At 42.2% G+C, this 14490-nt stretch overlaps 1 protein-coding gene across 46 annotated transcripts in view; it reads right to left on the bottom strand.

Annotated features, from left to right (window-relative positions):
• The window catches only part of ANK3 (ankyrin 3), a 518594-nt gene that overhangs the window by 174125 nt on the left and 329979 nt on the right, over nucleotides 1-14490 (bottom strand). For all 46 annotated transcript variants that reach the window (XM_067025566.1, XM_067025563.1, XM_067025562.1 and 43 more), the window contains one exon: nucleotides 10130-10228. In XM_067025566.1, the coding sequence (XP_066881667.1) occupies nucleotides 10130-10228 (99 nt within the window). The remainder of the gene's footprint in view (nucleotides 1-10129; nucleotides 10229-14490) is intronic.

The raw sequence follows: 14490 nt of genomic DNA, 5'->3' as shown, positions 1-14490 counted from the left end.
AGTGTAAGCTGGGACAAAGTGAGAGAGTGGCATGGACTTATATATACTACCAAAAATAAAATAGATAGCTAGTGGGAAGCAGCTGCATAGCACAGAGTGATCAGCTCGGTGCTTTGTGACCACCTAGAGGGGTGAGATAGGGAGGGTGGGAGGGAGACGTAAGAGGGAAGAGATATGGGGGTAGATGTATATGTATAGCCGATTCACTTTGTTATACAGCAGAAACTAACACATCATTGTAAAGCAATTATACTCCATTGTAAAGCAATTAAACTCCAATAAAGATGTTATTAAAAAAAAAAAAAAAAAAAGAACCTGCCTGCCAATGCAGGGGATGCGGGTTTGATCCCTGGTCCAGGAAGATCCCACATGCCTCGGAGCAACTAAGCCCATGTGCTACAACTACTGAGCCTGTGCTCTAGAGCCCATGAGCCACAACTACTGAGCCCACACTTCGCAACTACGGAGGCCTGCACACCTAGAGTCCATGCTCCGCAACAAGAGAAGCCACCTCAATGAGAAGCCCGTGCAGTGCAATGAAGAGTAGCCCCTGCTCGCCACAACTAGAAAGCCCACGAGCAGCAACAAAGACCCAATGCAGACAAAAATTTTTTTTTTTAAATCAATAAATATTTTTCCAGAGTTTATGATTTTTATCAGCAGGAGGCTAGGTTCATTACAAACTACTCTATCATTATTTAAAGGCAGAACTTTACATTTGAGAAAAAAGATGAATATGTGGCTTCTACACACTATACCACCAGAGTCTGTGGTTTTTTTTGATTATATAGATGAGAGAATTCTTGAAGTTTCAGTAAACAGAAACTGAATAACTGATTATAAAATATAATTTTAAATATGTAAAGTTGCTTTTTATGAAGTTCTTAGAAGATGTTACATGGGGAAAAAAACAATTCAAATTAAGATTCCCAATTAAAAAAAAACAACCAATAATGACATTTACTGTATCTCTCCTTTAAGGAAGGAGGGTAACTGGAAGACGTTTATAGTTGATAACTGTAGAGTGCTTGTGTGCCTAATAGATATAGAGTTATTTAAAAGAAATAGGATGTGAACATTACCAACATACATCCAGGGAAAACAGGAGATAGTAGTTTACTTTCTGAGAACCAGCACTTGGAACTATATAGCAGTTAACTAAAATAATAACTGTCCCGAAGCTGCTTTGTAGATTCTTCAAGAGAGCCAGGCTGCAGTGGCACATGAAAGTTACCCAATTCTTTCAGGTCTCTAATCTGGTAAGGCAAATGAGGGTTCCAACATGGTGTAAAATCATTAGGAAAGAAAGAGAAGAAAAAAAGATGCTTCTGTCATGTTCTCAGAACTCTTTGCAACTCTCAAAAACATTCTTTCCTTCAAAGAGATTTTCATGTTTGGAAGCTAAGAGAATTTCACGATTACTTGTTCGTTCTTTTTTTTTAAATTAAGACTTTATTTTTCTTAGAGCAATTTAAGTTTTACAGCTAAATTTGGGGAGGGTGCTCTTGTCCTTCTGTGAATCCAAATACTTTCAATTAACTTTTAATATTTATGATATAAAAATTAAAAATGAATATATTTTTAATGACATAAAGAAATATTTTCAAATTAGTCTTGACTAATGTAGAAACCCAGAGTCTTCTGCATTATTTCAAATGCTCTTGTCAACATGTCTATGTTAGAACTCCAAGGAGCAAGTATTGTATTAGAATTTTCTCTTTGACAGAGATTATTTTATGACTATGAAATATTTAATATTTTCTTTAAGGATTTATTTTTAACCAAGGCAATCACACACTGCAAATACAATAAAAGCAAAACTCAATACCAATATTTATTTTTCCTTCATATTTAACCTGAGAAATATAACCAGTTGCACTTCTGGGAAAAGATAAGCTAAAACTACAGGACATCTAAGTGACTCCTGACACCTTCCCAGAATAGTAAGAATTTAACAACTGACAGATTTGAGATACTCTGAAAACACTTTATCTACCTGTGCACACATACTTTTATTCTTATAAAACCACTGGATGCCATTAACTTCAGGAAGCAAAATTACATTATCACAGGACCAATATAAAGTCAAATAAAGTAAGACCTTTTGGCAAATGTAACATTAAGAAGTGTGTCTTATTTATATACTCAGCAAATACTTATTAAACATCTAGTATGTGCCAGGAAGTGTGCTAAGTGCTAGAGATATTAAGATGGACGTGTGTTGCTGAGTGTCAGGGTGTAGCCTTGGATGTAATTTTGTAGTAATGGGATTATATGGGGATGTAGGCAGTAGCACCTTGCTAGAAAGGCTGGAAGTTGGAAGAGGAATGGTTAGAGTAGCATTCTGGGAATCAGAGTATTATTATTAGGAACTCTACCTGGAACTCCTGAATGTTCTCTGAAGCACTAAATAAAAGCACAGCTGCCTTTATTATTGGATGGAGAACTCAGAAGTTGTCACAAAGTCTTAACCCGGTTCTAATTTAGGGTTCATATTGAGCCTCTGATTTGGCTGTGAATCGATGCAAATAATCAATAAAGGAGAATAAAAATGACAAGAGACCACCCATTGCAAAGTATCTTCCTTCAAAAAGGATAAAAATACACATGCTAGCTTTGCAGAGAGAGAGTTAAATTGAAAGAAATAGCGGCTACCGTAAGTAGTCACTCTTACCAAAGCATTCCTATAAAGAAACAAATTAGGATGCTGCATATAGACCAGATTGAAGCATTTGCCTTGACATGTGTATATATCTTGGCACATTGGCCACCATTATTGCCTCATAAATTATGTTGTTGTTACGGTGAAAATTCATTAAGGGTACAATACAGTAGTGTTAACTACAGTCACCATGATGTACCTTAGATCCTTGAACTTATTCATCTTATAACTGATATTCTGTATCATCTGACCAACACTTCCCTATTTCCCTCATCTCTCAGTCCCTGGCAACCATTCCATTCTCTGTTCTGTGAGTTCAATGCTTTCAGATTCCACTCTAAGTGATATCACATAGTAGCTGTCCTCCTCTGTCTGACTTATTTCACTCAGCGTAACGCTCTCAAGGCCCATCCATGTTGTTGCAAATGGCAGGATTTCCTTTTATTTTTATGGTTGAGTAACATTCCATATATATTGACCATTGATATCACTGATGGATACTTAGGTTGTTTCCATGTCTTGGCAATTGTGAATAATGTTGCAATGAACATGGGAGTGCAGGTATCTCTTCAAGAGAGTGATTTCATTTCCTTTGGATATATACCCAAAAGTGGGATTACTGACCTTTATTGAAATGTTCCAAAATACCTTTTGGAAATGCAGTTTAAATGCTAATATTGAAGCTTTATCAGTTAATCAATAAAGCTCTAGTGGGTTTTTTTCCCCCATACAACCAGTGGGTGTTTTAATAATTTAAAAAACCCCTCCAATTCCTATATTTCAGGGGCACCACCTTCTTTGTCTAGTCTTCTCTCCTGCTGACTCCCAATAACTTCCCAGATTTGAGGGTGGTGTCATCAATCTAATTTACTTATTAAGTCATCAGTGATTCTCTCTCTTCTTCTGGGACTTTCATGATGGGTAGATTGTTTTCACTTAATAGTGTCCTGTAAGTTCTGTAGGTTTTCTTCATTCCTTTTTTTTGTGGTACACGGGCCTCTCACTGCTGTGGCCTCTCCCGTCGTGGCACACAGGCTCCGGACGCGCAGGCTCAGCGGCCATGGCTCACGGGCCCAGCTGCTCCGCGGCATGTGGGATCCTCCTGGACTGGGGCGCGAACCCGTGTCCCCTGCATCGGCAGGCAGACTCTCAACCCCTGCGCCACCAGGGAAGCCCTCTTCATTCCTTTTTAAAAAAAAATATTTATTTATTTATTTAGGCTGCACCAGGTCTTAGTTGTGGCATGCGGGATCTTCATTGCAGCATGTTGGATCTTTAGTTGTGGCATGCAGACTCTTTAGTTGCAGCATGTAAACTCTTAGTTGTGACATGCAGGTTCTAGTTCCCCAAACAGGGATCGAAGCCAGGCCCTCTGCATTGGGAGTGCAGAGTTTTACCCACTGGCCCACCAGGGAAGTCCCTTCTTCATTCCTTTTTATTCCTTTTTCTTTTGTTCTTCTGATTGGATAGTTTCAGATGTTCTTTCTTCTACTTGGTCCAGTCTGCTGTTGGAGCTCTCTACTGAATTCTTCATTTCAGTCACTGTAAGCTTTAGCTCCAAAATTTCTGTTTGGTTGTTTTTTTATGTTTTCTATCTCTGTATTGAACTTCTCATTTTGTTCTTGTATTTTCCCCCTGATATTGTTAAATTGTTTACCTGTGTTTTCTTGTAGCTCTCTGAGCATCTTAAGAACAGTTATTTTGAATCCTTTGTTGGGCAATCCTTATATCTCCATTTCTCCATTTCTTTCAGTTGCTGAAAGCTTACTGTGTTCCTTTGGTGGTGTCATGTTACCCTGATCCTTTATGACTCTTGCAGCCTTACACAGATGCTGTGCGTTTAAAGAAGCAGTCACCTCTTCAGACTTTATGGGTTGACTTTGGTATGGAAAGACCTTAACCTGCAGGTGGGAGCATATGCTCTGACCTTGGGTCTACTGGCGCAAGGTGCCAAATGCAGGATTGGGTGGTGGGGGTGATGTCTCATCCGCTCGGGCCACTGGGGTCCACAGCATTGACCATAGTGACTGCAAGGGCTGTTGGAGACCTCAGGGGCACCACAGGTCCAGTGGCTTGGGATTTGGGCAGGCTCTGGTGGTGGCTGGAATTGGTGGTGTGTACACACTCGGTTGCAGGGGCCTATGTAGTGCCAAGTGCCCGTTTGAGACATGCACATAGAGATGGGGGCAAGGGCCAGCTGCAAGGGTCTGGGCTAACTGCAGGCCCACTGGCAGCCGTGGGGGCCCTTGGCCGTCAGCATTCATTACTGTGGCTGCAAGATCACACCATGGGTGCACTGCAGTGGGGGCTGGTATCAGGAGTCAGGCTGGAGGCATGCAGGTGCACAGCTGGAGGGGCCCATTGTAGGTGAGCCTGGTGGCGCAGTCCAGTAACAGGAGATAGGGCCAGGTCTGGCCCAGAAGAGCCATGGGGGCCCTGGCTATTGGTGTGCACTCCTGTGGCTTCAGGGTCTCCCTAGGGGAGTACATGGCAGTGGGGGCATGAGAGTCTGGTCGGGTGCGTGCAGGTGCACAGCTGGGGGGTTAGGTGCACACGTGCTGAGTGGTGGAGGCCAGTGACTAGAGCCAGAGCCAAATTCAGGTCCACAAGCAGCTGCGAGGGCCTTGGTAGTTGGCCTGCCCTTCCGTGGCTGCGGGATCTTGCCACGGGTGTGCTTACAGCGGGAGAAGCCTGTGATGAGGGTCAGGCCAGCAGGGTGCCAGGGCACAGCTGGAGGGGCCAGCCCCAAGCACATGCACAGAAGTGAGGGTCACCCACGGGGGTCTAGGCTGGCGTCTTGTACTTGTGTGGCTGCAGAGGCCTGGGCTGGCCGCTGGTGGGGGGGGATCCTGGGCCCCAGCGGGGTAGTGAGAGGTAAAGAGCAGGGAGGGACTCAGGTGGCTGGTGCCTGCGAATGTGAGTATCTGTGGGGCAAACCCCAGGGACATCTGCAGGGGGTCTGTGGCTGCTCTGCTGACCATCAGTTACTTTGGTGGCGAAAGGTGCTGGGCTCTGCAGAGCAGGTCACAGGGAACCACCATCATTTCTGCTGCGTGGCTGATGCTGGCAGCCCTTGTTCTCTTTCCTTGTTCCTCTCCATCTCTATTCATCTCAGCTTTGCCAGCCTCTGGGTGGGGTGAAACCCAAGTGGGTCCTTTGCTCAGTGCCCCAAAAGGCTGGGGAAGCTGGCGGTTCACCCCACTCTCCCTTTCTTGGTGAGGGGAACTCCTTCGAGTTGGGGAGGCTCACTCTTGGCCCTGAGCAGTGCTGGCCTGGGGAATGGGCTGACGCAGGCAAAATGAAGCCCTTCTTCCTTCCCTTTCTGTGCAGTATTCTCAGGTTTTTTGCTCCACTGTGTTGCCGGAGTTTCTTAAGCGGACTCCTGAGCTCTCTTTGATCGCGGATCACTGTCTAATTGTTGATCTTCCTGGGTGATGGGGGCTGGGGTCTCTTACTTCGCCATCTTTTGGTCACATCACCCCAACATATACCACCATCTTGACTTTCACTATAACTAATTATTCTTAAAGTTACAGCATTGAGTGCCCCAGCAGCCGGGAGAGCTTGGGAAATCACTGGGAACAACCCGCTAACTGTACTGAGATGGAAACTTAGACTGAGGAGGATCAACTTTCCTCAGTTCATGATCTCACTTGCTAGTCACACTTAAGACTAGAGATCAGGCACTAGCGTAAAAAAAAAATAAAAATCACTCTCATCCTGCTTTTCCAGCTGGTCAGATCTTGCTCAGATCCTACTTAAATTACTCTGACCACAATTCAAGTTCATTTTGCTGATTGAAAGGGCACTAAGAAGAGTCTGCTTTTAAACTGAATCCTTTATTAGGTCGGTAAGCCGTGCACAGGCAACAGAGCAAGCCATCGAGGTCCCTTAGAGTGTGCTCGCCCCTGAGGTGAAACCCTGATTCGTTTTCCTGTCTCTAAACCCAAGGGGATTGGTGTGCAGCAGGTCAGATTGCTGATGCAACAAGGCAGCTACAGAAGCAGGAAGTACCTGGCGGGAAGTAGATGGGTCGATAACAATATTTATTTTCTAAAGAGCTACTGCATGGAGTCATTAGAACTTGTATTTATAAAAAAAAATTTGCTTTCCACTTTGAAGCTTGTTCCCAGGGCTTTCTGACATTTTATGGTTCTCTCCCTTTCACCCATACACCCAGTCACTACTCAGTCATGTCAGCAAGAGAGAAGGGAAGCTCTGATGGGGAGAACACAAAATAGCTGACATATTTGGGGTATGTACTATGCTTTCTTTCATAGGGTCTGCCAGGAATTCAGTCTGTGCCCGAGTGACACCCCACACCCCGTGCAGGACAACAATAGAAGAATGACAGGCTTTTCTGTTCTCAGTTTTCCAAGTCTCCTTCACATCCACATGGCACTCATATATCACAGAAGAAAAGTAACGCCACGTTGAAACTGAATGCATGGTAAAAAGAAGTCTACATCTTGTTTAAAATAAGACAGCCTTTCAGAACAGGGAGGCAAAAGGGCATAGAAACTAAGTGTGCACTGAATTCGCCTACGTCCAGTATTCCGTATGTCTGATGCTTTTATCCAGAAGTGTCTGCATGTTTTCATCCTGGCCCTCCCCTGTGACACCATGGGCCCCTTTAAGATGGGACTTGAATCTCCTATACCCTGTCCTCCTCCCACTGTACCAAATACAGCAAGTAAGTGTTTGATAAATGATGCAAAATGACTGACAAGCAATTTTGCTGTTCTGGTGATTGATGATTGTATCAAAAGAGGGAGAAATAAGGTCACTTCTAATCCACACACTCAGTTAAACCCCAGCTGGATATCCAGGTATAGCTTCTCCAAGCTTCTCTTTTTGCCTTGGCTCCAGTATCCCTCTTTGCTCTTCACAAAAATTCTCCCTATTCACAAGTGACTCGTTAGCTCTATTGGTAACCAAGTGGCATAAGCAACGATTCTCTAACTTTTATTGTTACAACTACTTTAAGCAGCCTGTACTCGGTGGAAGACCCCTACCATTTAAAACAACAGTTCTAGCATACTGGTGATGGTTTCTTAGCAAATAATACCAAGACAATGCAATGAGACCTCTCTTCAATTTACTTCCCCAGTCAGACAGTCTTGCAGGGGGTCAACCTTCAACTTCCTTCATTCCTCCTCTCCAGGAAGCTTGTTTCTTTTACGTTACACACATGGTTTTCAGGTTTAATAGTTACCAAGAAAAAGAAGTCCGGGTCTGCTGCTAAATACTCATGGCTGGGCTGTCTTTGGGTCAGAGCACACAGCAGACAGACTACCCATCGGCTTCATGAGGGCAGGGGAAGTGTCTTGTCATCTTGCTCTGTTAATCAGCTATGTCTGGCCCACAGTGGGCACTCAATAATCATTTACTGATTTGAGGGAATACATGCAGGGAATAATAAAGTAGTGAATCCAGGAGCTACGGGAATCAAGTTCAGGTGACTGGGCCGGTTTTAGAAACATGGAGATCAGGATTCTTGGCAAGAGGAACCAGAGGATTGTGGGAGATACAGTTACAGGACAGGGAAAACTCTCCGAAACTCTTAGAGAGGAGGATGTTTATGAGACCACATTTTGCTCTTACGTGAAATGCTGAAAAAGAAAATCCCTGGTTAGAAGTTTAATGTTAAGTGGAGTTCTGAGTTATACAGGCACACCTCATTTTATTGTTCTTTGCTTTATTGCTCTTTGCAGATACAGCTTTTTTTTTTTTTTTTTTACAAATTGAAGGTTGGTGGCAACCCTGTATCAGGCAAGACTATCGGCTCCATTTTTCCAACAGCCTTTGCTCACTTTGTGTCTCTGTGTCACATTTTGGTAATTCTCACAACGTTTCAAACTTTTTCATTATTGTTACATTTGTTATGGTGATCTCTGGTCAGTGATTTTTATGTTACTATTGCAAAAAGATTATGACTTGCTAAAGACTCAGATAATGCTTTTTAAGACTCAGATACTGCTTTTTAAGCAGTAAAGTATTTTTTAAATTTAAAGTATGTACATTTTAAAAGAGGTAATGCTATTGCACACTTAATAGACTATAGTATAAACATAACTTTTATATATACTGGGAAACAAAAAAATTCCTGTGACTCACATACTTTCAATGTTCGCTTTATAGCAGTGGTCTAGAACCGAACCTGCAATACCTCTGAGGTGTGCCTCTACTAGTAATGGCTGAGATTATTTCTGGTCTACTTTATGCCAACACAGTTTACAAACAATAGCTTGATCACTGCAACAATGCTTCAAGGTGGCCATTGATTGTATTTTCAGATAGAGAAATTACATGCAGAAGGTTACATCGCCAACCTAAGACAACCAGCTAAGCTCACCATCCAGGATTCCAACTTCATTCCAGGTTTTACTTCTTTCCCCTCCCCACACAGTGCATCACACAGAACAGGCAACATGTCAAACACCTGGCTAGACTGATCTGTGTTTAAAAAAATTTTTCTTTTTAATTGTGGTAAAAAAACACACTGTAAAATTTACTTTCTTAACCATTTTTAAGGGTACAGTTTAGGGGTGTCAACTGTATTCACACTGTTGTGTAACATCTCTAGAACTTTTATCTTGCAATATTGACACTCTATCCCATTAAACAACAACTCCCCATTTCCCTGTCCCCCAAGCCTCAGGCAACCACCATTCTACTTCTGTTTCTATGATTGTCTACTCTTGATACCTCCTGTAAGTGGGATCATACAGTATTTGTTCTTTTGTGTCTGGTTTCTGTCACTTAGCTTAATGTCCTCAAGACTCATTCATGTGTGGAATGTGACAGGATTTTCTTATAAGGCTGAATGACATTCCACTGTATGTACACGGCACATTTTCTTTATCCATTTATCTGTTGGTGGATATTTGGGTTGCTTCCACCTCTTGGCTATTGTGAATAATGCTTCAATGAACCTGGTTGTGCAAATATGGCTTCAAGATACTGCTTTCAATTCTTTGGGGGTATATACCCCAAAGTAGAATTGCTGGATCATATGCTAGTTCTATTTCTACTTCTTTGAGGAACCTCCTTACTGTTTTCCACAGTGGTTGTACCATTTTATATTCCCACCAGCAATATGCAAAGGGAGACAGATTTGTTTTTAAATAGAATAACTGTCAGTCTTAATATCAAACTGGCCCAACAGCTCTGCCTGCAATATCAAGTAGTGATTAACTTCTTAAAAATTTAACTCAACTAAAACTCTGGACTTAGGTGTTCGTTTCTATAATTAAAGCCAGGTACTATTTAAACGTGTGTTAAAGATTTATAAATATGGATCATTATCCCATTTTAAGAAGAATCAACTTAGCAGTCATTTTTTAAAGAGACTACAACAAAGGAAATAAAGATAAAGCCAGGGCTGAACCAGCAACAAAAGTATTAGGAGAAGTATTCCTGCTTCCTGAAAATAAGCGTAAGCATGTACATAAGTTGCACTCTTACCCTTGTTTTGGCATCAATTTTAGCTCCTCGATCAAGCAATAGTTTTACCATATTGGCGTTTCCTCGTTTAGATGCAACATGTAAAGGAGTGATGTCATTCTGTGGAAGAACAGGGAAAAAAGTACAGTGTTATCTTGAGTTTAACCAAAACATTGCTTCCTAAACCTTCCCTAACACATCCTCACACATTTCCTACCTTTTTAAAAAATATCCATCGTGAACAGAATACTTCCCAACATCTCTGTCGGTAATTTTACTCAGAAGGAGACCTCAAAAAGGGAGTAATTTTAAGGGACACACTCTGTGGGGGCAGGGTCCGAGTTTATTTCATTTGATTGACATTATTGATGGATGAGATGGTGATAGTTTTTGTTCTAACATCCTGCACATTTAAGTCAACACATTTTCCTATTAATGTGTGTGATGCACACTGGCTACTGAATGGTTGACTCAGTGAGTGGCTGATTAGTCAGCCGAGACGTACTGAAAGGAGTGTCATGTTACTCAGAGCCTGCCCTGGGTCATCTGAGTACAAGCCGTCAAGGAGAGACAAGAGGAACTCAAACTGGGAAGTTTGTCAGTGCCCTACACGGTCACAGGGCTTCCCACACACGGTGGGCTAAAAAGTGTTCACAGGCATTTATCAGCAATCTCACAGAAAAATGACTATGTTGATTTTTTTTTTTTTTTAACTACTGTTGCGGAATAGACATATTGTCAGGACAATCTGACATTCCAATCAAGATCCCCTGGATACCACAGTCCTTTCCTCCACTCATCTGACAGGTGCTGTGATTATTTCCAGACTGTCAAGGAAATACGTGCACATAGTGAAAATATTCTCTATTTTGGCTCCTTCTTGTGTAGCAACAGTATGGGTTTAATGTCTGCAGTTCCCAAAAGTCAATTACACGATAAATGAATGAGGCTCATAAGGGGTTACATTCTTGTCATGTGATGGCAGATACAATATACTAGCTACCAGGTATTGATTCATTTCCTGTGAATTATGGTGCACTGCGTTAAACTCTTTACTATCTCATTTAGTTTTCATAATCCTTACAATGTCACATACAATCTGAATCACAATGACCATTTTACAGATTAGAAAGAGCTGGCAAAACCAAGATTCAAATTAAAATATGACTCTTAAACTTATGCTTTTGAAAAAATGCTTTAAAATGAAAATTTTCAGACACAAAGTTTGAGAGAAAGCCATAATAAGCTTAATGTATGTACTCATCACTCTGCTTCAATAATTGTCAAATTTTGCCAATATTATTTCTTCTATACTCCCTACTATTTTTTCTGCCTGAAGGAGTTTAAGAGGAGAAAGAAAATCCTAGGCATCATATTATTTCACCCCCAATTACTGCAACTTAATGATCTCTAACAGATAAGGATATTTGTAAACAAATAATAACAATATCATTAATTTTATCTAAGTAAAAATAATTATTTCAAAAAGCCAAGATCTGTCAATGTTTACATTCTCCCATTATCCCCAATTATCTCAGTACAGTGGTTCAGATTAGAATATCCACAACTTGCATTAGGTTGAAAACTCCCTTAAATCTCTTTTAAAATCTCCATAGATGCCGTATTCCACCTTCTTTTTTCCATGCCCATATATTTATTGAAAAAACTGGGGAATTTATTGTGTAGTTGCATCCTCATGGAGAGCTGTTTAACACATTCTTTTGTGTTTTCTATAAGCTTTTCTAGTTAAATGCTTTTAGTCATTATACGTTCTCCCATGTGAACAACTCTTTACCTCATTATTCTTAGGTGCTAAAGTATAAATCAGTTCCACAATAATTAGTTCGTCAAGTCAAAGGAGGAGAAAGAGATCTGAGTAAAACAGATATGCTTTAGTCATGCTGGTGGGGAGTGGACAGGACTAGTATCATTGCTCTAGACCAAGTGGTAGGCATACTTCTTCTGCAAAGGGCCAGATATCAAGTATTTCTGGCTTTGCAGGCCATACCATCTTCATTGTAATTTGTCAGTGCTGCCTTTGTAGTGATAAAGCAGCCCCACGTGATATGCACAGAAACGGGAGTGTCTGTGTTCCAATAAAACTTTATTTACAAAAACAGCTGGTGGGCTGGATTTGGCCTGTGGGCAGTAGTTGGTTGATCTCTGCTCTAGACCTATCAGCTTGTGGCTGACGGTTTCAACGGTGTGTAACAGGTGACAAAAGAGGAATTACAACTATAGAGGCTGTGCATTGTATATGCTTTGTCCCTCTTTGGGGTGGATAATTTTGGGTATGAATGAAAGCTGGCAGAAAGAAACTTTTTTTTTTTTTTTTCCCCCGGTATGCGGGCCTCTCACCGCTGTGGCCTCTCCCGTTGCGGAGCACAGGCTCCGGACGCGCAGGCTCAGCGGCCATGGCTCACGGGCCCAGCCGCTCCGCGGCACGTGGGATCTTCCCGGACCGGGGCACGAACCGGCGTCCCCTGCATCGGCAGGCGGACTCTCAACCACTGCGCCACCAGGGAAGCCCTAGAAAGAAACTTTTTGATGGTCTTGCTTGTCTCCGTTGTCTGAGTGCAAGTATGTAGATGAGCCAAGCAGCACTATGGATGAATTCTACGCCTGAGACAGCAGATGGAGCATCAGATTAGGTGTATAGGAAACACAGTCCAACAGGAGAGCTTACCGAGCTCAGAGTGGGATATGACACAAAGACCTCATCGCTCCCCAGCGTGAGTCAGGGCTGACAAGCTATTTCCCTTTAAAGATGTGCCCTTGCCTGGTGGAGAAGGGCTTAATTAACCTTTATCACAAGTAGGCTAATTTTAGTGAGAGGAAGAGCTCTATTTCTAATTTTGCTCTCTTCCATATTCATGGACTCTATCTTACGGTGATGTGTAGATGTCAAAATGGTGCCTTGAAATTCAAACTCACACATTTTTCTACACTGCTCTGACCCCTCCTAGAGTAATACTTTCTATTTCTACAGCACTTAATTAAGTGTTGTAAATTACTTATGTAATTTCCTTTTTTCTTCACAACAATCTACTGAAGTAAGATATATATCATTAATCCTATTTGATAAATCAACTAAGGGATAGAACTGATCAGTAATCTGTATATTAAGAGCCAACTAATTAGAGGCAGAATCAGCATCAGAATTCAGTTTTCTAGATCCTCGGGGTAGGGTGTGGGTGTGTGTGTGGTATTTCCAGTCAGGGATCATAAAGGCTTTGTCTAAAGACTATGCTTCTCATCTCTGTCAAATGGAGCTTCTGAGTGAAACACATACTTTTGTATTCCTGAGTCAGGTAGTGACTGCTTCTGTCAATTAGGAACAAGTCAAAATCAAAGTGGGACCTTTGGACCAGTCAACAGGACATTTCTATTTAGATTCCTCAGTTAACCAATAAAAATCTTTTATGCTCTACTAGGCACCATGTCCACTGCTGCATTTCCATTATACAAGTGAGTCACAAAATTATGGAATTCCATCAAATCAAAAGAGTCCAATGATGTTAAAGACAAAAAGGCTTGTTTAGGAGACCCTCATTAGCTGCTTGGGAAGCGTAAATGTGTGCCTGCTTTCTGGGATGCAGTTTGGCAGTATATACGAGGAACCTTCAAATCTACAACTGAGACAGGAGATAGATGGGCCCCAGCCCGAGCATCTGGAGTCTGTCCCCTGTGGACAGACACTCCCAGTTGAACATAATACAGGAGGGAGGAGAACCTGAGCCATGCCCAGATAAAAGAGACCACATATTCCTCATTCTTGAGGTCAAGGAGACCTTCCCAACTACACATGTGCAGAAAGCCTCCTGGGGGTCAAAAAGGGAGGGGGCACATCATAGTAGGTGATGTCAACCTTCCCTCTGGAAGGTTGGTTCAAGGTTGTAGGCCTCTGGGCTACAATCCATCTTGCTAAGAGATGCATGCGCACATAGGGTAGGACCCTGAGTTAAACCCAATACAGACTCAGAGCCAGGAAAAGCAAGATGATTGGCCAGAGGAAAGCCGGCAGAAATGCCCCATAAAAGTGATACAAACTACCACAAAGGCACGACTCTCTCTCTGAGTCTGCCCTGTGTGTGTCTATTCACATGTACTCTTTTTCCTCCTAATATACAATTGACTTGTTTCACTACTTTCCGTCTCTTTGTGGAAACTCCTTTCTACAAAGCTGATGGGCCAGGGCCTTGTCATTGGCTACTGGCCCTCGTGATCTAGCGTCTAGGATTCAGCACTCTCACTGCCGCGGCCTGACTTCAATCTCTGGCCAGACTGAAGTCCAGCTTCAAGCCGCTGCAGGCTGTGGCCACCCCAGATCACAACCGTGTATACAAGGCAGAGGTTGGCTGCCGTGGTAGAAAGGGCAGGAA

This window comes from Kogia breviceps, chromosome 2 (genome assembly GCF_026419965.1).
Source record: "Kogia breviceps isolate mKogBre1 chromosome 2, mKogBre1 haplotype 1, whole genome shotgun sequence".
Lineage (NCBI taxonomy): Eukaryota > Metazoa > Chordata > Mammalia > Artiodactyla > Physeteridae > Kogia > Kogia breviceps.
This window is presented reverse-complemented; position numbering and strand designations above follow the sequence as displayed.